The sequence below is a fragment of the Balaenoptera musculus genome, chromosome X (genome assembly GCF_009873245.2).
Source record: "Balaenoptera musculus isolate JJ_BM4_2016_0621 chromosome X, mBalMus1.pri.v3, whole genome shotgun sequence".
Classification (NCBI taxonomy): domain Eukaryota; kingdom Metazoa; phylum Chordata; class Mammalia; order Artiodactyla; family Balaenopteridae; genus Balaenoptera; species Balaenoptera musculus.
The window spans coordinates 113,643,597-113,666,234 of NC_045806.1; the positions used below are offsets into that span (position 1 = coordinate 113,643,597).

Consider the following 22,638-nt stretch of genomic DNA (forward strand, 5'->3'; position numbering starts at 1 on the left):
AAGAATAACTTCTTTTTTGGGAACCTCTATAAATTAAAGTACATATTGACAATATAGCGTCTTGTGAAAATTCTTGAATTGATAATGTAATTGCACAGCATGAACCACAGAAGTGTAATCAATTCAACCATGTGATGAAATCACCTATCCCTCATTATCACACTGCAAGAAATGACAAAACAGTGTGAACAGTTATTATAAGTCAGCAATGAGCAGAAAAAAAACAGACTATTTGAATCAGTCAAGATTTAAAGCAACGCTATTTAAAATATCACAGGTTAGATTATGAACTTCATTTAAGTTTGAAATGTCCATCTCTCTGGATTGAACAGGTTTTATTTCAATTTGAAGGGATTTTACAAAGGTAAGCCACTGACAATATTGATTTTATTTTTAATAAAATTATTGGAATCATTAATTTAACGGCATTCATCATTTCAGAGTGTGCAATATACTGTAACTTTAAGCAAACTCTTTCATAAAGTATCTTCCACACATACCTTCTTATATTAAAAAATTACTTGGAATTGTTCCTTCAGTGCAATTTAACTAATTATTAACTTGAAAGTCATCACCTGTCCCTTCTCTTTACATGTCTCATTGATACAGCAGGCACACATATTAATGAAAACACACTAGTGTTTGCTCATTATATTAAAAATGTAATAAATGTCTGTGCAAGAAATCTTTGCTAATTCCTCCAAGCAATTAGATAGTAAAACATGGCCAATGCTTATGAAACAATTAAAATAAATTAAAATGAAAGTATATAAATATAACATTGCAATGAATGTTACCTAATTTTTCTAAAGGATTGAGTTTGTGAATAATAAATTAATTACACGACAAGCAAGGTGCTAGAGAAAATCTTCCCACGTTAATCTATGAATGAACCTGGGCTATACATAAAAGTGCTCTGGGAAAGCATATTGAGGGTAAGGGTGGAAAGTGGATCAACTTTTGTTGGACCATTACAAGAGAAAATTAGATGCACCAAGACACAAACAATGAAAGACCTCTCAAGTTCATCGTTGGAAACTGTAAGAGTTCTAAAAGTACAAATATCGTAGGACGAACAAAACAAAAATCCTTTTCAACATATTAAAACTATAATATTTAGACAAGAATGGAAATCTTTCCTACTAAGTTAACCACTGCTACAATTAACTAATTATACTTTAAATGAGGTCCAGAGTCTTTTGCTGTAGTGGAATTTTAGAGCAATCAGCATTGCTCAAAAAACTGCCAAGGCACCTAATAATACAAAAGAAACATTTTTAATTCAAACTATAATTATGCCTTTGTCTCAATTCACAAGGTACAAAGGTGGTATTTCTTCTTTTCTTATGGCTAAGTTCGAGGGAATGATGTGGAATATGCCTGCCATGTCTTTTTCCTGCCCAGATCACTTCTGTTTTTTTCTCCGGATGGGTATGGTTGTCTAATCCATTTCAATTATCAATGAGAAGCACCATGTACTACAAGCCAGAAATGGTCACTGACACACACTCTGGTAAAGATTTTTTTAAAAATAAGGAACTCTAGGGAATTCCCTGGCTGTCCAGTGGTTAGGACTCCGTGCTTTCACTGCGTAGGGTACGAGTTCAATCCCTGGTCGAGGAACTAAGATCCCAAAAGCCGGGCGGCCAAAAGAAAAAAAAAGAAAAAAAGGAACGCTAATTAAAAGTGCAAACACTAGGAGCAAAAGGTATTTGAAGTATCCATAGTAGATAACTGTTTTATTTTAAAGAATACTGCATTACCTCTAGGAAGAGTTGTAAAGTGGAGCTTAGCAATACTTCTCTCATTAAACACTGTTACCACTTTATTTGCTTTGGGGGAAAACATGGACTTGCTAGTGGAATGTACAATTTAAATACCATGATCCATCTATCAAATGACCAAAATATAAACCATAAGTAAGTATGGTGGAGTGGAAATCACCGAATTTCTTGGGGTCTTAACTATACAACTAGGAAGGTAATTATACTTGCCTGTCAACTTTCTATATATGTGAAGCAGATCAACCTGTCCACTGCTATATATATGCTATTATTTTACTTAAATGAGGTAATATTCATGAAACTTAATGAAAATTGAATGACTAGTCTAGTCCCTAGAAAAAGTGATTTCATTTATAGGTTAGACAGAATATGAATTAATTCTAAAATAAATTATTGTGCCACCTAATGGCAATGTCTTTTGGTCAAAAGATGTTTCATATTTGTTGGGCTACCTAAGCCCAACAAACCCATCTGATATGATTAGTACACAAATCAAGAAACAAAGATTTATACTGATGAAAATACAGGATAGTAATGACCATCTCTACTGTAAAACAAGGTGGTGCTCTTCTGAAATATTTAAATGTCCTACAATCTAAAGAATAAGTGGTACTGTGGAAATACATATAAAGAATTGATTTCATTGGTTTGAAACTCAGTAGAATACATGAAATAACTACTTACTCTTGGCAATAGAATTTTGAGAACTTGCAGATGACATTTGTTTATGTAATCCAGAAGTCCCCTGTTCAAGCTTTTCAGTAGATATAGAATGTTTGTTGGCTGAGAAAAGATATAAGATTTACTGTACTCATATTTAAAAAAAGCATCATTAGCTGAAACAAAATGAGTTCATGATGTACTTCTATGGAGCATAAACGTGTATTAATTAGGTACACAATGCTCACTGTCAGTCATTCCTTACAAACTATATAAATTTAACTTACATTTTATGCAACTGTATAGAATTATGTCCACACATAGGAAAAATTTACAGTACACCAATATTAAACAGGACAATTTTAAAAATATGCACTGGATAAAGCTGTGTAAAGCCTATCAATTATTATTCATCTTTACACTGATTACAAGTTTAAATGGTAAGACTTTGGATACAGTGGATAAAATAAAATTACTGTAAAATTTCACCTGGTTCTTTGGCGATCTCACATGACACAAATTTAAACGCATGCCAAAGAGTAAGTACATGGCAGTGTTTTCACCTAGGATACAAAGCTCAAAACCTTTTGTAGTAAATGCAACCTTATACTAGTAGCCAATATTTACATGTGAAAATGAATGAACTTAAAGTTTAGCAGTTGTATTAATTACCAGTTTTATTCTGAGAGTTTACTGTTGTAGAGCCTTCCCATGACCATCTTTTTTGATGATCCACACGGCTGCTCCGTTCCAGTGTACGATGAAGGACAGCTTTGAATCTCTCCTATTTAAAATAAATGCCAACAAATTTTTACATATGCATTATATTGGTTAGTATAATTTTGATCTGTTGGTTATAAAATACCCCCACCACCAAATTTTTCAATCAGGCAAATTTTTTTTAATGAAAGAATAGAACTGGAAACATCTCAAGTAAAAAGTTAAAGTTCAATACATCTCGGGTATCAATCCATGTTCTCCCGAATAACTAGGTTTTAAACTTATGGACATGAATCAAGGAACTGACTGTGCTTCCATCTTTGCTTGTATCATTAGGAAATTTAGAACCAAACATGTAGCCTATTCTAGCAACTATACAAAGACTGAGTGGTACACTTTGGTGTATGCTAATCATACCTTATGTTTTATTATTTTCTTACTTTAATTTCCCCCTCTGCTTGATTCCCTCAACCACTTATTTTCTCATCTGGTTGTGGTATGGCTTTTTAAAAATATACCTTAAATTCTTTGCAGAATGAGGCAGGAAAAACAAATCAACTAATACACATATGTGAAATCTATGCCAGATCATCTGTTATACCCACATTTGTAACATCTGAAATTCTGGTGTTAACTAATCAAATTTTTAAAAAGAGGTGTGTTTGTCTTGACCTCAGCTTCAATTTGAACTGGGCAGGATAACAGCTCTACAAGTGTAAATGCTACACTGTGGCGAAACAAGGCCACTGCTGGAAATGAGAGGCAGTTTTCTTTTCTCAGCTATTCCTCATCCTGTGCTGTAACACATCATGGACTACACTCAGGTAAGCAAATCAACTCAGGGCCAGAAGGTTTTCTATTCTTCCCTGACAACAATCGTTTCATAGCAACATCATCCTTACGATGTTCCCACCGTTTCTCTGAGGGCAAATAGGGTAAACATACTAGGAAAACAGAGAGTCACCCATATCCTCTGAGGAGAAAAGCAACTGCAATTCTTAAAATAAAACTTATCTAATGGCAATATTTTAAAATTATATTTTCTGACAGAAAGTAAGTTGTTCTAAATTACTTAGACACCTAAAAAGTATAATAAAGACTAAAAACAGAGAATATCCTTGTATTATTAAAACATCTCTGATTCCTAAGCATTCTAACCTGCCGTTTCCAGATGTGCTGACCCGCTGTGCTCTTTCAGGTTCCTTCCCGCACCTGTGGCTCACGTGCAAGCTCCTGTCCTGCCCCCCATGTAGCCCCGCCCGCACTCACCCCCGCTCAGCACCACCGAGTTTGGGCTTTCCCCTGCTCTACTGAGTCATCCTCTCTCTTCTTCTCCGGGCGGCCTCCTCACAGTGTCGGCCTCCTCACAGTGTCGAACGGTCCCTGCTCTGTCTGGGACGCCCCCATGCTGGCTCCCTGGGCTCGGTTCTCTTTTGCCCTTTCTCCTTGTCTTCCGGCCTCTTCTCCTGCCCTGTCTCTGGCTACAGTATCACTTTGTTGCTTCTTCTTTCTCTGTGTTCTCTCTCTCAGGTTCCTCTTTCTCTAAGATGGTCTCTTTTTCTCGCAGTCCCCGGGACTCTCTCTCCTCCAGGGACCCTCCCTGACTCTGCACATAGTTTTCTATTTTACTTTCTTTGGTTCTCTCTTTACCTAGTTCAGTCTCTCTGGCCTTCACTCTCTTTACCACAGAGAAGTAAATTGAGATGTTTCACAGAGGAAGACAGAGAGTGACACAAGTTCTGAATGAGAATTCATTAAATACTGGAATGTGCTGAAAAAAAAAGACAGAGAAGGTGCTAGTGGACCATGGACAGGGAAGAAATAGCACAGGAATAGTCCTAGAATAAGGAAGATTCGCCAATGGGGGTAAGGGCTGGGGGGTGAGGCATTTGCAAGAGCCAACTGTGTGCAAAAATTAGGAGGAAAAGCGAGCACCACAGAGAAAGACACAGAGAAGGGGGCTCTTGGGGAGAAATGAAACCAAAGAGAAAAGGAGAGAAAAAAACATTTAAAAATTGGAGCAACAGAGAAAAAGAGAGGGAGATAAAAACCCACATACTGAGAGAGGCAGAAACTCTAAAGATGGGGAGAGAAAAGAGGGACAAGCTAAGACAAAGAAAGCAGAAAGAAAAGGGAGGTGCCTCGGGCAGAAAAAGGCCAGAGTCAGTCAGACAGAGAGCCGAAGACAGACCAAGACTCACTCAGGGACACTTGAGAGTCACTGGAACAAAGAAAAGAGAGAATGACAGCAAGGAACAGGACAGAACATGTGAATTCAGAAGGAGCCAAGGACACTCAGAGTAGAGTTGTGGAACAACCTACAGGAGAAAAACTTGGTGCCAGAGACAATCATACAGATTGAGACAGGCAGCCAGATGCCCACACAACAGTCAAAGACAAACTGAATGAAGAGGGACAGAGGGGGAAAGAGAGGGCACAACAGAGGCAGTGACTCATACCAACAGAGTGCCAAAGACACCAAAACAGAGTCCAGACAGGAAAAGAGAGAGCAGGGCTACAAAACAACAGAGAGAAAAAAAGGAACAAGAAGGGGAGGGGGAGAGCGCAAAGGAGAGGGAGCCAGGGCACCGAGGGAGAGCGCAAGGCTCTGGCGTGGCTGGGCCCTGCCACTCACACAGTGAGCCGAGTGGTGAGAAGCAGAGCAGAGCAGTGAGAAGCACAGAGGGTCAGGGTCAGACGGGGGCCTCTCAGGGGGGCCTGGGACGGTGGCTAGGTGAATACCAGGCAGTGGACAACACCTTTTGTAGGAGAGAAAGCCGCTCAGAGCAAAGCCCAGGCCGCAGGCACCCTGCAAGTGGACAGGGTTCTCTCCCTGGACGTGCAAGGCTCGGATCAGGATGGGGCAAGAGGTGCTAATGCTGAAGGAAAGACGAAAGGAGAATTGGGAGTGGTTCCCGTAAAAGCAGAGAAGGGCTACGAAAAAAGCACTGCAGAACCAGGCAACACGGTGCATCATCTGATTAACAGGCTAGAAGAACATGTACCCTTTCTTCCTGTAACTTTTCGTTTCTCTTTTTTTCTGCAGATATTCTCCGTTGCTCATCCTTTTCTTTCTGTTCCCTCAGCTTTCGCTGCTTTTCTTCCATCTGTTTTTCGTATAGGATCTTAGACTTTCTTTCTTTTTCAAGTAGTTGTGTCTCTTTATTAGCTGAAATATTCCAAATGCAAGGTAAGAGCCAAGAAAATATTTAAGTTTTCCACATTACAGACAGAGAAGGAAAAAGTTTATATTTTATTCTCTTTCTTAAAAATAACATAACCTGTGCTAATGACTAAAGACTTATTATGTAAGTGAACAGAGATGGCCACAAAAGAATCATTTCCACTGGGTGTTCATTTAACTCCTGAGAACTGAATTGGCTTAGATGACTCTCCTCCTGTCCGAACTAAAATTCCAAATTCAGAAGAAATATTTTCTTTCATGTGATGTTTCTGCTGACTTGAGCTGAAGTCAAACCCCATCAGATTAATATGCTATACATTAAAATAAGACGTAAAAAAAACACATGGCCAGAATATACGTTTTTTTCCCTTGTACTAGGAAACTTCTTTTCAAAGGCCTCATCTAGACAGACCATATTAAGCATGCCAGTTTGACCTTCGTGGGCTTTAGGCACATTCCACATTACTGACCAGCATGATGTTTTCCTACGTTCAAATTTCCCCTCACTAAAGCCTGCAGAGCCACCTATGCAGTTGTAAAACACTCTTCTAAAGAGCTACAGGAAGACACAGCTCCTCACCAGAACCAAGACAATTGCTATTTTATTTGAATGAAGTTGAGCACTAGTTTTGCAGTGGATTTACAGGGCCAGATGGGAAAAATACATAGTTGAAAAAGCATTCTCTCAAGGTGTAGAAAGAGTATTCTTCTAGATCCTAATTGATCCAAAGTTACACTTGAAAAGCACAGCAGTCAGTGAAAGATACCGTATCTATGTTAGGATTATTGGCAACTCCATTTTTTGTTTTTTTGTTTTTTGCTTTTATTTTTGAACCCACCCCCGGCAGTGAAAGCAGACTGCTAACCACTGGACCACCAGGGAATTCCCTCATTTTTGTTTTTAAGTCATTTTTACTGAAATTTCATTTTGCTTGTTTCTACAAATGTTGAAGAAATTTTCATACCTTAATTTTCAGAAAATTAAAGCTAACAGAAACTACTAGTTCAAAAATAAAACAATTTGGTCAAATATTTTGCATGGACCTTCTTTATCTCATTTAGTATAAGCTTTTAATCCAATATAACACATACTGTAAAATGTGTAACCTATCATATGAACAGATTAAAAAGTAAAACCACTTTGGAAATATATAACCTTAACATAAAATTCATTCATTTTAATTTTTTTAAAAAGTCTAAAATATACCATCATCTTGTCTTTTTTTCTCCTCTCTGCGCTCCTTTGCTAATCTTTGCTTTACATCATTTTTAAGCACAGATCCATCTATTACTAAAAAAAAAGAAAGAATACAGTTAAACATAAGATATCAAACTTTAAGGATATAACACTTTGACATCTATTGAAGCATTCTAGAAATTATACCTGGTTTAAACGCTGATTTTATATTTGAGGGCTGTGATGGAAGAGCGCTAAAGCTACCCTGACTCCGTCTTTCTTCAGCAATGGCATTAGCAGCAGCAACTAAAATACAGGGAGATAAAGGAAAGGGATTCGATATTAAGAATACAAACAGCGGGACTTCCCTGGTGGCACAATGGTTAGGAGTCCCCTTGCCAATGCAGGGGACGCAGGTTCGAGCCCTGGTCCGGGAGGATCCCACAAGCCGCGGAGCAAGTGGGTCCGTGTGCCACAGCTACTGAGCCTGCGCTCTAGAGAAGCCCGCGCGCCTGGAGCCCGTGCTCTGAGACAGGGGAGGCCACTGCGGTGAGAAGCCCGTGCACCACAACGACCCAGCTCGCCACAGCTGGAGAAGGCCCGTGTGCAGCAATGAAGACCCAACACAACCATAAATAAATAAATAAATTTTAAAAAAAAGAAAGAATATGAACAGCTAATCCAGGGGTGGCAAAGCACAGCCAATTGTATCTTCGATGATAAAGGACAGAATCTCTTCTACAAGGCAAAATCATGACAGACTCTGGGTCAGGAAAGACATACTGAGTACCTATGATGTTCAACAATAATCCAACAAAGAATTAACAGTGTTTACCGTAGACATGCCAGCCTATCTGTGCACACAGAGTTGTCAGTAGAAGTAGCAGCACGAGCTGGTGGGTGAGTAAGAGCTAATGATTAATAGCTTTCAAAAATGCCTCAGACAGACATTATAGCAAGTACTAGAAAAACTGAGCTGGCAAGGATTTGGAAAAATGTTTCGCCATAAATTGGGGGAATTTAGAAAAGATTTGGAGTTTATGGATCTGAATTTGGATGCAAAAGTGTCAACGGTGAGAGCCTCAGAGATTGGGCCCAATATAAGGAGTACATTTATAAATTACCTAGATCAGGGGCTTCCAACCCTGGCTCCACAGGAGAGTCACCCAAATTGCTTTTAAAAAAAATTAGCAAAGCCTTCCCCTCCCCGCCTCCACTCTCTGAGAATGGGGCCCAGGCCTTTGCAGTTGCTAAAAGCTCTATTCTGATGCACAGTGAAGGTGGAGAAAACACTCAAGGAATTGCCAATGTGATGGTATTTTTCTAGGTAGGAAAATGTCAAGCAAATAAATATAAATTATATAATATAAATTTACACATCTTGTGTGAACAGGTAGAAAATGGCAAATAAACTTCAATAAGGGTGAAATATAAGAGTATGGGAGCACAATTTGAGGGAAAGTAAGAAAAACTAAAATTCTAAGATGATACAAAAACAAGTTCTTGGGGAATTCCCTGAACTCTAATTCCATATACGGCTGTATCTAAAATGCCCCATAGTACCAGGCATCTTCAGGAAGGAGCTGGAGAATAACACTGAAAACTCTCTTCTACTCTCGTATAAAAGCACAGGAAATATGCCCCTGTGATACTGCATACAATTCTGGGTTCTACAATATCAAGAAAAATATAAAACAGCTGTAGATGGGCAACTATAAAATAAGGGAATAGAGGGATGTGGTCGTACTCAGAATGAATGGACTTTGAGATGTTACTTGCCACTGAGGAAAAATATCTGGGAGCCATTTTATAGAGTAACCTTGAAAGTGACGTCACAATTGTTGCCATAGAGATCGCCATTTCAAAAGGGGAAAAGGATTTATTTTTAAATCTCAGAGACCTAACAGCTCAGATAATCCATGATCTAGCTATCTGAATTGAAGATTAGATTCTTGTCGGCTTCTTCAGTTATTTAACTAGCATCAATTTTGTGGACCACGATTATCCTCTGAATTTGAGTACTAGTGTATTAAGAAAATTCTTAACTATAGTCTATAAGTTAATTAAACCATCCTACACACCCTCCCTTCCACTCACAACATTTCTATGTGAGCATACAGAAAACCACTGTTGCTTCTGCACATTCAGTTTTCCTGCTTAAAAATCCTAAGGAAAGTCCATATTTTGGCATAATTTAGTTGGCCATAAGGACAATTCTTCTCAAAATGTACAATTTTACCAGATTTAAGATCTTATTACTCAGAAGTAACCTTAGAAATAGCTGTGGTGGCAATAATGAACCAAATCATATAAAGGTTATAATATCAAATATGATTTTTATTTATTTTTTTAAAATTTTGGCTGTGCCGCACCACTTGCGGGATCTCAGTTCCCCGACCAGGGATTGAACCCGGGCCACGGCAGTGAAAGCACTGAGTCCTAACCACTAGACCACCAGGGAACGCCCCTCAAATCTTATTTTTAGATCTTTACATCCAAATTCCTACTGGCAAGAAATACATTCACCAAAAGAACAGGCTCTAAAAATGTCCACACAATGGGAGAAAGCCTTTATGTCTGGACTTAACAAAATGAACATTTTATTCAACTCCATTCAATGACAGAACTTACTTAATTCACTTTCAAGTAACAGGTGCAATAGAGTACTTCTATAGTTCTTATACTAACTCTAAATCCAAAATTAAAGTTAAAAGTTACCTTTTGCCTGGAGATTACGTAAGAAAACATGTAGAGTTTATTACTAAAACTGAATTATGAATCTTAATCTGTATTTCCAAAAAATTGCCATAACAAATAATGTATACCACCATTTATGAAGTTGTTTTCATTGGTTATTACCTCATTTAATTCTCATAACAATCCTATAAAGTGGATATTATTATTTTCCTCATTTTTTTTTTAACAGATGAGAAAACTGAGGCTAAACATAACTTTCCCAGATCACACAGGTAGCAACGGGTAAAGCCAGAACTTAATTGTAGATTAAGAAGCAACTTAACTTTGAAACATTACATAATTATCAAGGACCAGACTGTACAAAACCCACATCAACCTTTATATGACTTAGTTTAATATTCCCACCTCAGCTACTTCTAAGGTTACTTCTTTTTAAAATACCACAATGAAGGAATTAAGATCTAAATGTATAAAATTTATTCAACAATAAGTAAATGAAATATATGGGCTTTGGTTTAAAATATACTTTGGAAATACAGAATGGAAATATTTGGGAAATGGAAATATTTTAAAATAAAGCATTTACTTCTTTTTTTTTCTCTAAAGTAAGCACTGTTATGCTGTGGCTAGAAAAAGCCTAAGTTTAGAGAAAATGTGTAAAAGACATTACAAAAAGAAAATCATTCTCCATTTTTTTTTTTTGGCCGCACCTCGAGGCTTGTGTGATCTTAGTTCCCTGACCAGGGATTGAACCCGGGCCCTCGGCAGTGAGAGTGCAGAGTCCTAACCCCTGGACCACCATGGAATTCCCCCATTCTCCTCCTATTATGGGAAAACAACAAACTCAATCATCCTAGCCATCTAGCCCAATAAAAACCTCAGAATGAAATGAACCAAAAATAGATGCCACTAGGATGCCAAAATTAAAGAATGCTTTACACTTGATTTCTAAAAGATGTCATTGAAATTTTGAGGCCCCTTCTGGACATAAAGCATTTTAGGTCACTACTGACTTCAACTTCTGCTTCTCTCCAGAAACACCACTCACCCTTCCTAAACACACGCGCGCGCACACACACACACACACACACACACACACACACACGATCTGTGTCACAAGAGCTCTGCTCCACTAGGGCAAGCTAAATGCAAGAAAGGAAGAAGAACACTTTTCCATGACAATTAGTTCAAGAATCTTCCTAAAGCTGCACCCAAGCACAATCACCCCAAAATGCTTAATCCCATGAGATGCCAATGATAAATACTCATCCCAGTACTTATTAGCAATTCTGTATTGTCTGCCTCAGCTGTTGCTCTGGACATCACTCTCAGTCAGAGTTCGACCTAAAATCTGTAGCCCCACCTCTCCATGACCTTTCTTCTGTACTAATTAGAAACATTAGATCACACAAACTAGTAAACTAGTATTTCTCATTAGGTAGCAAAGGGCGTAGATTGCAAAAAAAAAAAAAAATGATTGAAAGGTTTTTAAAAAATTATTATAAAAAGGGCTACGGTTGAGGCAGACAGCAACCGTACTAGGAAACTAACTGCTACAGGTTAGTGGATACAGTGCTACTCACCATTATTTGGATAACAGAATAAAAAGAAGCAATTGCTACCAAGCCTTATCTTGCACTCCTGCTGGACGTAGCCTCAGAGCGTAGGCTGGGGGGCGTCTGGCAGCAGACGGTCTTCCAGCAGCCCAGTCCCAGACCCTTCCGCACAGCTGCCGGCCCAGACCTGGATCCACCCTCATTCAAAGCTGAGCAGCTGGGAGTGCAGATCCATTCCGCCCACACCAAGGGTCTCTCTTCACGGCCTTGTTACAGTTTGCATGTCATTAGGCCAGGGAGAGGGTGAGAAAATATTTAGAAAAAAACAGAAAACCAAAGACATTTGCAATCAGGGAACCACAAAAATAAGGCAGATTCAGGGAGCTTTGCCTAAAACAGCAACGAAGTCTACTCACTGTTATTTGGATAACAGAAAAGAAGCAATTGCCACAAAGTGGCAGAATATTTCACTGACTCTTTGTCCCCTTCAGGAAAACGCTGAGACCATGAAGTAAGTTCTTTCTGGTCAAGGTGGTCCTCTGTAAAAGTTTAACATGTGATGTTTTCCATTCCTAATACAAAATGGGCAGCAAGGAGGTCAACTAGGGTTCTCGGTTAAGCCTTTTTTTGCTTAAGTTTTTAGTTTAAAATACTGTGAATTCAAGCAACTGTCCCATATAAAATTTAAAAATACTTTTCAACATTCAGTATGCAAATACTTTGGGGGGTTATCCAGAAGGCCGGTCAGTTTAAATCAGTGAAATAATTCAATGTCAGAGGACCTTAGGTGTCACTAAGCAATAAAACAATGAATTTATTGCAAACTCTCCCTGTAGGTGAACCATAATAAGCTAGAGACAGAAGAGTTTTTCACCCTGTGCAATAATGAAAGTGTTTTTGCTTCTGACATTATTCTCTGGGGAGTTGATTCAAAGCGTTCTGAAGTAACATAAACCCTCCCAATCGCAGCCGGTCTAATTTTTCAACTGCAAATGAAAAAAATCCCTAAGGATTTCAATAAAATCATCAAGGCTGTTTTATTCAAGCTCATATAGGAGGAAACTAGCCCGAGAACTAAAAGCAACCTCCCACAAGCAAGAAATACTGTCTCGCTCAAGTAGTGAAGCAGTCTCCTGGCCTAAGCAATGCCAAATCCTGACAAATTTTATAAAACTAACGATTTTGGGGGAGGGAACTTTTTGGCGATGGGACCAGTTTAGAAGAAAGCACTCTGAAGCGCTGAGTCCCGTTCAGTTCAGCCTAGGGTCTGCAAGATGTCCCACGGAAGGTGACATCCTGGCGAAGTCATGTGCTGAGGCAAACCAGGAGGAGCAGGGGGACCAAGTTTCATCCCAAATTTCAAAGCCAGACCCCCAAGGCCCCCTCCTCACCGGACCTTAACCAGACCTTGACCAGGAGAATGCGGGAGAGACCGGGGTTGCGACCGTGGGAGAGGATGAAAGCGCTAGCGCCCCGGGCGGAGGGAAGATTCCAGGGCTGCCCCGAGCCGCGAGGGCCGTCCCGGCGCCCGCACCTCCCGGGCAGCGGCGCGGCCTTTCCGAAGGCTGCGAGGGCGTCCGCCTCTCCCCAACGGCAGGCGGGGCTCGGGACCGTCCGCGGGCTACGGGGTGCCAGGCCCCCGCCCTCCCGCCCCAGCAGCGCCCGTTAGTTCTCTCGCGCCCCGCCCGCCCGCGGGGGTACGGCCGTTGGCGGTGGCAGTTGGGCCGCGGGACTTGGGCCGTTGGTGGCGCGGGCCGGCCGTCTCCCCTCCCGCCCGCGTCCCCTCTCGGCGCCCCGTCCCGTCCCAGGGCGCTCCGGCGGGGGTGAGGGGAGCACCCGACGGCGCGCGAGGCGACTCCGGAGTGAAGTTTTCGGGCGCGGGCCGCGCCGCTCCGACAGTCCCCGGGGCCGCGGGAACCCCGCCTCCCGCGCGGGCCCGAGCCCCCCCGGGAGCCGCCGGCCCGCTCACCCATCCGTTCCCGCAGCCCCCTCAGGGATGTGCCAGCACCGGCGCGCTCCGCCATCTTCAGAGCAGCCGAGCGGGGAGCCACCGCAGGCGCTGGGGCCCCAGTGCGCAGGCTCTGGCGCGGCCGCCGCGGGGGCCGGGGCCGTGGCGCCGGGGGGCGGGAAGGGGCGGGGCCCAAAGGGCCGCCGCGACCGCCTCGCTTGGACTAGCGATTGCCGCAGCGCTGCTTTTTGCGCACCACGTGGTGAGCCGCTGGGCGGCGACCACCTGGTGTAAATAAACCCTCTCCTATGTCCCGCGTTCTCCCCGCACCCTCCATCCTGGATGCCAGCCAATCATCAGCCGGCGTGGCCCTCCAACATTCCTTTTTTCTTTTCATCTCTTTTACCTAGGAACGCAGTAACGTTCTTTCCTTTCTTCATTCGTTCACTTAGGGAGCACTTCCTGAGTGCCTCCTGGGTGCGCTTGCATCAAGAGTTTGCTAGTCTTTGAAACACGACAGAAAGGCCCAAGTTGGGTGAAGAGGCCTAGAGAGGGGTTGGGAGAGAGCGAGGTTCCTGTGAGGTGCTAGGGGTCCTGATCATGAGTAAAGACTTTAAGTTGTTGAGAATAAATCGTGACACTGTTAGGTCTCAAAGTTGTGTGAATTACCTTAGGGTGTTTGTGGGTCTTTAAAGTGAAGGAGAGGACTTATTGGCGTTAATCTCGCCAGATAGATAGATATATAATATTCATAAATGATTAGTATCCAGAATGCATAAAGATTTAAAAATTACTTAAGAAATAGGCAACCCCCCAAAAGTGAGCAAAAGGCATAAAGATGCCTTTCACAGGAAAGAAAACACAAATGGTCAATAAGCATAAGAAAAGATGCTCAAACTCTTAAGCGCTCAAGAGAATACAAATGGAAACCACAGATATCATGTTACACCTACAGATTTGGCAAAAATTAAAGAGTGGAAAATAAGTTGGTTAGGATGTAGTTTAATATTAGTGGAGAAAAATAATACTGTAAATCAACTATACTTCAATTAAAAAAACACTAATGGGGGGAAAAAGTTTGGCATTATATCACCTGAAGCCCTGCTGCTGCATATATACAGACACCAATGCTTTGCATGATATACATGATGGTAGCTATGATTATTATGACACACATGATCAGGGCACCAGTGAAACACATATACCTACACACAAATTCAGCTTTGATGAATTTATCTGGAACTTCACAAACAGAAAATCTAGAAAAATGCAACATCGCCTTTGTAGTTTCTTGCAAAACTGTTGAAAATGTTGACCCCCACTGTTAGATGTTGAACCCATCTAATAATAAGGAAACATTCACCCAAATCCAAACTGTGGCATATTCTGCAAAACAACTGACCTGGATGCTTCAAAATGAAAGATTAAAAACAAACATCAGGGAAGTGTTTCAGGTCAGAGGAGGCTACAGAGACCAAGTGTAATAATGCATGATCCTTGATTAGAACCTAGATTAAAAAAATTTTTTACAGGGCATTCATTATTGGAACAATTGGGAAAATTCAAATATGAACTGTATATTATATATTATTGTATCAAAGTCAAATTTCTTGGGTGTGAGAATGGTATCGTGGTCATGTAGGAAAATGTCCTTTTTCTTAACAAGTAACTGCTGGATAAAGCATCATGTCTGAAACTTACTGTCAAGTAGTTCATAGGAACAAACAGAGCAAATATCACGAAATATTAAAAACTCGTGAATCTAGATGGTTACATAGAGGCTCATTTTACTCTTCTTTCAACTTTTAATATGGGTTTGAAATTTTTCAAAATAAGTTGGAGAATTTATTTTAAATCTAGAAAGATTGTCTTCAGCTTATTTCTAAGCATCACCACTTTGAAAAATAAAACTTGATTTGGCATTACGTATACAGGGAGGCACCCTCCATAATCTTTGCAGCATTTAGAACTTCTAAAGGTCTTAATCCTGCCCAGGTGTGTGTTGGGGGGGGAGGAGTAGCAATAAGAGGTCTACAAGAAAACAAATACAGGCGGCATAGGCTGGGAGCTGGGTGAGTAATTAAAATGGGTCCCATCAACAAGAACCTACTGTATAGCACAGGGAACTCTACTCAATACTCTGTAATAACCTACATGGGAAAAGAATCTAAAAAAGAGTGAATATATGCATATGTATAACTGATTCACTTTACTGTACACCTAAAAGTAACACAACATTGTAAACCAACTCTACTCCAATAAAAATTTTTCAAAAAAAATAAAATAAAAAAAAAAAATAAAAAATAAAATAAAATAAAATAAAATGGGTCCCAAGAGCTCAGAGGGATGAGAAATCACTCATGGTTGGAGTGATCAGAGAACTCTTTGTGGAAGAATTGGCACTTATTTTGGACCTGAGGACCAAAAGAGAGGTCCTCGGGTAGCCTAGTGAGGCAACGTGCCCGTCTGTGGCTAGATTGCACTATTTCTCAAAATAAGATGGAAATCTAGGTTTAAATGTAAAGTCTCTTTCTAAACAATGATGACAAAGTTAAAAGTTTTGCAAAACAGGGTGCAGGGCAAATAAAATCATCAGATAGCTAATCAATATTCGACTTTCCCAATTATCTCATTTTTTATGTTCAAATGAAAATCCAAACAAGGTCCACACATGGCATTAATTGATATGCCTTTTAGGTCTCTTTTAATCTATAGATAAACCCTTCTTTTTCTCTAACGTCTTTGACAGATCACTGTGAAATTTACAACTCATTCATTCATTCAGTATTGGGGAGAAAGAGACAGGGAAGATCCCCTCAGATGTTTCCTTGGGGCTAGAGCAGCTCCCTAAGGAGCCCCCCACGGGACTGTCTGTACATTTCTCAGAAAAATATTGGAACTGAAGACTGCCAGCTTGGGGAGAGTTAGTCTATTCTGGAGCCAACTCAGACTCAGAGCTGGGAAAGAACCCAGGTGACTTGACTCCTCTCTGCCCCTGTTTGGAAAGTCTATGTTCCCCAGTGAGCAAAAAAGAACTGGAATCCTGCTCACTATTTTTTTCCTACTTGGCTATTTTTTCCCTTCAACCTGACACCAGCAGGAAAAAATATTCAGAAACCCCGCAGTCATAATAGGTCTGGGAAGTGTCACTAAAACATTGAATTCACATGTAATAAACACCCAGTGGACTTATCAAGTCTAACAAATTTGCATTTAAACTGCCACCATCACAGCTCTGTAGTAAGAGTTTTAAACTTCACAGCCTTGAGATGGCTGTTCCTCTCCATCCTTAACTAGCTGTCGGATTCATCCGTCACACACACAGCAGAGTCAGGGCTCTGGTTTTTCGTTCTCCTCTCATTTCTGACTCTTGACTCGCATCTGTTGCAGCTTGGCTGGGATGCAGGGGGAAGAGTGATGTTTCATTCTGGGCTCATCTCTTGCCAATTCTACTCACGTTTTCCTTTCTTTTCCCAAATCTGCACTTTCCTTCTCTCCTCAGTTACAGACTCACCTCAGGCTTTGGTCATTTCTTGTTTGGTTGATGGCAGCTTTCCCAGCTCCGGAATTCCTGCTGCAGCACCTCGCCCCCCACCCCACCCCCCCCCCCCCCCCCCCCCCGCTCCCCACAGTGACCCTTCACCACCCCTCCCCCATTCCCCTTCCCCTTCCCTTTGCACTGAGGACCAGGGTGACCTTGCTCTCTTTCCAGGGATAGGGTGGGGGGCTGGGAGCTTCCGAGGAGAGGAAGAAGAGGCACCACTGTCAGTTGGATCACACAGACCTCAGAGGGGAAGAGCACGGTGGCAGCGATGGCAATCTGCTTGGAGCAGTAGGTGCGTCTTGGATACTCACAAGTAAACAGTAAGAGATACGTCGTTTGTCCAGTGCCTACACACTGGCAGGCACAGTGCTTAAGTCTTCACATGGATTGTTTCATATAGTCCTCACCACCGCTTCATTAGATAGCTTCTGTTATCATCCTCATTTTACAGATAAGGAAAGGGTTAACCTCCCCAGGGTTAGCACAGCTAGGAAGTGGCAGAGCCAGAATTCAAAGCCATGTATATCTAGTACTCCTTCCACTGTGTCTCCCAATGTACCAGGTGATGAGCCCTAGTCCACTCAACTCCTAACCCATGTCTTCACTTCTCCATTGATCCAGTCCCCACACTCAGGCCACTCACCTTGTGTCATGTGGGATCTTAGTTCCCGAAGACCAGGGATCAAACCCGTGCCCCCTGCAGTGGAAGCTCGGAGTCTCCACCACTAGGCCACCAGGAAAGTCCCGAGATGCACTTTTTATCAGTGGTAACGTCTTCGTACAGCTACATCTCTTAACCCAAGTATCACTATAGCAGTCTCTTAAGTCTTTACTAGGATTGACTCAAACTATTCCATAAGAAACCGTTGAAAAATGGGTGTTTAATATGTCTGGCAGTAAAGATAAATAAGACTCCTCTTAAGCAGCCTTCCTTCTAGAAAGGCTCACAGGGTCCATAAATGCCAAGTACTCAGGACTGACTTCAAAATGCATGTGTAAAGGAAAATGTGCCACATCTAGTGCACTGTTTATCCTGCAATGAATATTTGTCGAATGAATGAAAGAGTACTGAAAGCCTCCACAGTACTGAAGGAGGAATTTTCAATGGCCACTGGGGTGTTGAAAAGGTCTAGACTTAAAATTATTAAAGGGCAAGACAATGTCCTCATTTTTTTTTCTTAACTTCTAATAAAGTAGAGCGAACATGGGCTGTGCCTTCTCATTCTAAATACAGGGCCTATCATATAAAGGAAGATTCAGGGGATGCCAAAAAGCATAAAATATCAAGGAATGCCCTTTAAAGACACTTTGGAATTTCTAATAGAGCTAAAAATTGGTAAAATCTAGATGGGGGAAAATGAGAAGAAAAGAAGAGTCGGGATGGTTTGTTAAAACGCAGATTGCTCGGCCTCATTCCCAGAGTTTCTGATTCTATAAGTGTTATTAGTTGTATAACTAACATATACCACTAAGGAAATGTACCGAATGTCTACCGTGATGTCACGTACAGCTGAGTGCTTAATATCATTACACTCTGATGATGATAAACATTTAAAAATTCTAATACAGATCTAGTGTCGTGTACATCCTGACCCTTGACATTTGTTTACTAAGGGCAGACAGATACTTTGCCCTAGGTTTCACTGAAAGTCAAGATCTGGCCAAGGCCTTGTGGGTGAGCATCGCAATGGAGGGAGGGGTATCACAGGCAGGGAGCTGCCTGCAAGGATGCCTGAGAGCATTTTGTACTGCAGCTTCCTGTGAAGCGCAGAGTGCAGTACAACTCACTGCATACACGGTTTTCCTTCTCTTCCCCATTTCCACCTGCACAGGACAGTCCACGCGCATACACACCTACATTTGAAAAGGAGTTAACGTAGGTACGGGGAAAGTAAAGACATCCAGATCACAGACAGGAAATGAAATGCAGAAGAAACTCCTCTCCTCACGACCCAAGAGGGGAATGTTTCCCAGGGTCAGAATGGCTAAACAATTGTGTCCTTAACTCTGGCTCTTCTTGAGGACCCCTTTGCAAAACTCAATTGTTTGTCACTGCACTGATACAGTTGCAGAGCAGAAAGCCTGCACTGCAAACCTCATTGTTTGTTCATGGCCAGCTCCCAGATCTATTTAGAGAATGTATACTTTGAGAGACAAAAGGACCCGAGAGGACAAAGGGGAACTGTGTGCACACTCTTCGGGAAACGTGGGTCTGTGGGGATGCACACGTGGGCAGCGGAGAGCTGAAGCAGGCTTCCAGCAGGGCTCTCATCTCTACGCAGCTGGGGTGAAGGACTCAGCAACAACACAGAACAAAACTTCTAAGGGCCAGCCCCACAGCCAGCCCCTCGACAAGAAAACCCTCCAGAGTTTTCAGAGAAGACTCTTGGGGTGGATGGGGGAGAGAAGAGGAAAAGAGGTTATCCCTGAGGCCAAGTGAATAGACCATCTTTCTTTGCTCTCAGGAAAGACACATACCCTTGACTTTGCTTTTCTTTAGCTTCCAGATATTAGTGTCTGTTGAGGACACATCACTGAATGTGAGAGCTGGGAAGGAACGTCAAGGCCACTAAGTTGAGTCCTCTCATTTTCCCCTGAGGCTCAGAGAGGCGTGTTGACTCAAGTCCCCACTGCTGGAACCCAGGTCTCCCTACACCCTATCTAATGCCCTTACCTCTGCCCATAAGTGAAAGGCTGTCCAAACCATCTTTTGGAAGAAGAAAAAAAAAAAGTGAGAATTGCTGACCCAGTGCTGGGAACCACTATGTAATCCAGCTGGAATTTGACCTATATCCTCCCAATGAAACTGAAACGGACATGGGAGGGAAACAGATGGAGACCCCGCTAAGTTGAGAAAGACACACTTAAAGGATGTTGAACAACCGTTATTTTTGCGAAGGAACCAATGAGCTGGTCCCTACCTGCTGCCCCACACAATTCTCATTACTTCCTCTCAGGAACCCTATTCTGCAGCAGCAAGACCAGGCAAACGCCTGGGCTCCAGATGGCCTCTCGATCTATTCTTCCCCCACCTCACGGAAGTGTGATTCAAGTTCAGGATAATCTGACTCCAGACTTCTCTCGAGCTTTCCGGAGGTCTGAGGAGCCAGGGCAAGAGGGGGCTGCTCAAAACAGTGCCTGGTGGTCTATGCCGGGGCTACAGGCGCGGCCGTATCCAGCTGCTGTTTGAATCTAGGAGTGGAGGTGGGGATGGAGGAGACGGCCAAGCCCCAACCGAGCCCGAGAGGCTTCATGGAAGGAACGGCTCTCAAAACCAGGCTTTATAAATGGTGGCTATTTATTGGCTAGTACATTCTTATACGTGTTACCTTCAGAACCCTGCGCAGTGCTCTGTAGAGGGTTTGTGTTCAGTATGTTTTTGTTGTCGATATTATTATGCCTGGAGATAATTCATTCAACTGAAACACACCCAGGAGGAACTGTTCAGAACGTGTGGGTCTTCGTTTCTGTGCGAGGGCTTTCTCTAGTTGCGGCGAGCGGGGGCCACTCTTCATCGCGGTGCGCGGGCCTCTCACTATCGCAGCCTCTCTTGTTGCGGAGCACAGGCTCCAGACGCGCAGGCTCAGTAATTGTGGCTCACGGGCCCAGCTGCTCCGCGGCATGTGGGATCTTCCCAGACCAGGGCTCGAACCCGTGTCCCCTGCATTGGCAGGCAGACTCTCAACTACTGCGCCACCAGAGAAGCCCACCACCCAGTTCTTTTCTCTCTCTCTTTGGAAGGAGAGTGTATGGCGAATTCTGGTTCCTTCTGGATGCGCCTGCCCTGGGAAACTGCCGACGAGGCTGCCTTCAGAAAGAAGTTGTGAGGAATAAAGCACTGATTTCAATTGTAGTTCTGTAGAAATATTTGAGCAGTCTGCTTGGTGGTGTTTTCATGATTAAAAATGACCCCGTGCGTGCACTCAGCAGGAACATGGGCCACAGCCGGCCTGACATATGCTTTTTCCCATCTCCATATGTTTCATTTATATCTTAATCCCCAGCCTGCTGGGAAAGAGCCGGGGAGGATGACACTTTGGGGACCGCTGTCAGTTGGTCTCAGGCTATTTTCTTAGCCTATGGTTTTCACACATCCTTCACTATGAGCTGGAATCTGGCACCGCGCCTGTGGAATTGCCATAGGGCTGACTGCAGGGGAAAGAAAATTCGAAATGTGAAATGACTTTGTTCACATGTGAGTCGGGGATGTGTTTGCTCTGTTTATAGAAGGAGGAAATGACATTTGAAGAAAATTGGTTCAGGGAGAAATGCTGTCATTATATAAGCATTCGAAATTTAGTGGCTGACTGGTACCCTCATGCAGTTCCCAAACGTGCCCTTTGCCCGTTGCCATGTGGCGACAAGAGCATGGGCTTTGCAGTGCAGTACATCTGGACTTGCTTCCCAGTCCTGCCACTTAAAGACTCTTCGACTCTGAGCCTCAGTTTCCTCATCTGTAAAATGAGAATAATAACAGTTGCTTAAACTGTTTTATTGATCTTGAAATCAGTTGATATAAAGCTCAATATACAGTATGAGCTCAATATAAAATAGTAGTAGGGGCTTCCCTGGTGGCGCAGTAGATAAGAATCCGCCTGCCAATGCAGGGGCCACGGGTTCAAGCCCTGGTCCAGGAAGGTCCCACATGCCGCAGAGCAACTAAGCCCGTGCACCACAACTACTGAGCCCGCGTGCCACAACTACTGAAGCCCGCACGCCTAGAGCCTGTGCTCTGTAGCAAGAGAAGCCACCACAGTTAGAAGCTCGTGCACTGCAACAAAGAGTAGCCCCCGCTCACCGCAACTAGAGAAAGCCCGCGCGCAGCAATGAAGACCCAACACAGCCAAAAATAAATAAATAAATAATAAAATAAAATAAAATAGTAGTAATAACTATAGCTAATATTTCAGAGGCAGGTACTGTGTGCTGGGTACTGAGTTATGCACTTGTTTTTTTCACATTGTCCCACTTATTTTGACAATAATGCTATGAGGTCAGTAGAACTATCCCCTAAAATGCTAGTACTATTAATCGTGGCCATATACCACACAGCTCAGATTGGGATAATCGCATGCTTTCTAATCTTGTTTTTTCTCCCTCATCTGCCCTCACACCTCCCCACCCCCGTCCGCACTGGTTTTCATTTGTGGTCAGAGGGCTGGAGATGTCTCACCAGGTGATAGGGGAATGGAGACAGGAGGCCAAGGGAACAAGCATTTTGCAACCCAAATGCTGGAAGAGGGCTTTGCAGTCAGAGACAAGAGATCAGATTTTCATGCAAAGAATACTAATTGTGTGGAACTATCTAACAAAGAGGCTTGTTTGGGGGGAAACAAACACGAGAGTCATTCAGATACTTGAAATCTTT

At 42.4% G+C, this 22,638-nt stretch overlaps 1 protein-coding gene across 8 annotated transcripts in view; it reads right to left on the reverse strand.

Moving 5' to 3' along the window:
• The window catches only part of MAP7D3 (MAP7 domain containing 3), a 34,094-nt gene extending 20,236 nt beyond the window's left edge, over positions 1 to 13,858 (reverse strand). For 5 of the 8 annotated variants that reach the window (XM_036840784.1, XM_036840783.1, XM_036840785.1 and 2 more), the window contains exons 1-6: positions 13,748 to 13,845; positions 7,733 to 7,831; positions 7,556 to 7,639; positions 6,170 to 6,333; positions 3,117 to 3,228; positions 2,469 to 2,567 (exon numbers count right to left, since the gene is read on the reverse strand). In XM_036840784.1, the coding sequence (XP_036696679.1) occupies positions 2,469 to 2,567; positions 3,117 to 3,228; positions 6,170 to 6,333; positions 7,556 to 7,639; positions 7,733 to 7,831; positions 13,748 to 13,802 (613 nt within the window). In that variant the 5' untranslated portion in view covers positions 13,803 to 13,845. Of the gene's footprint in view, positions 1 to 2,468; positions 2,568 to 3,116; positions 3,229 to 6,169; positions 6,334 to 7,555; positions 7,640 to 7,732; positions 7,832 to 13,747 lie in introns of those variants that run through there. The other 3 variants (XM_036840782.1, XM_036840779.1, XM_036840787.1) reach the window with 2 other exon arrangements.
• Positions 13,859 to 22,638: the final 8,780 nt, after the last annotated feature.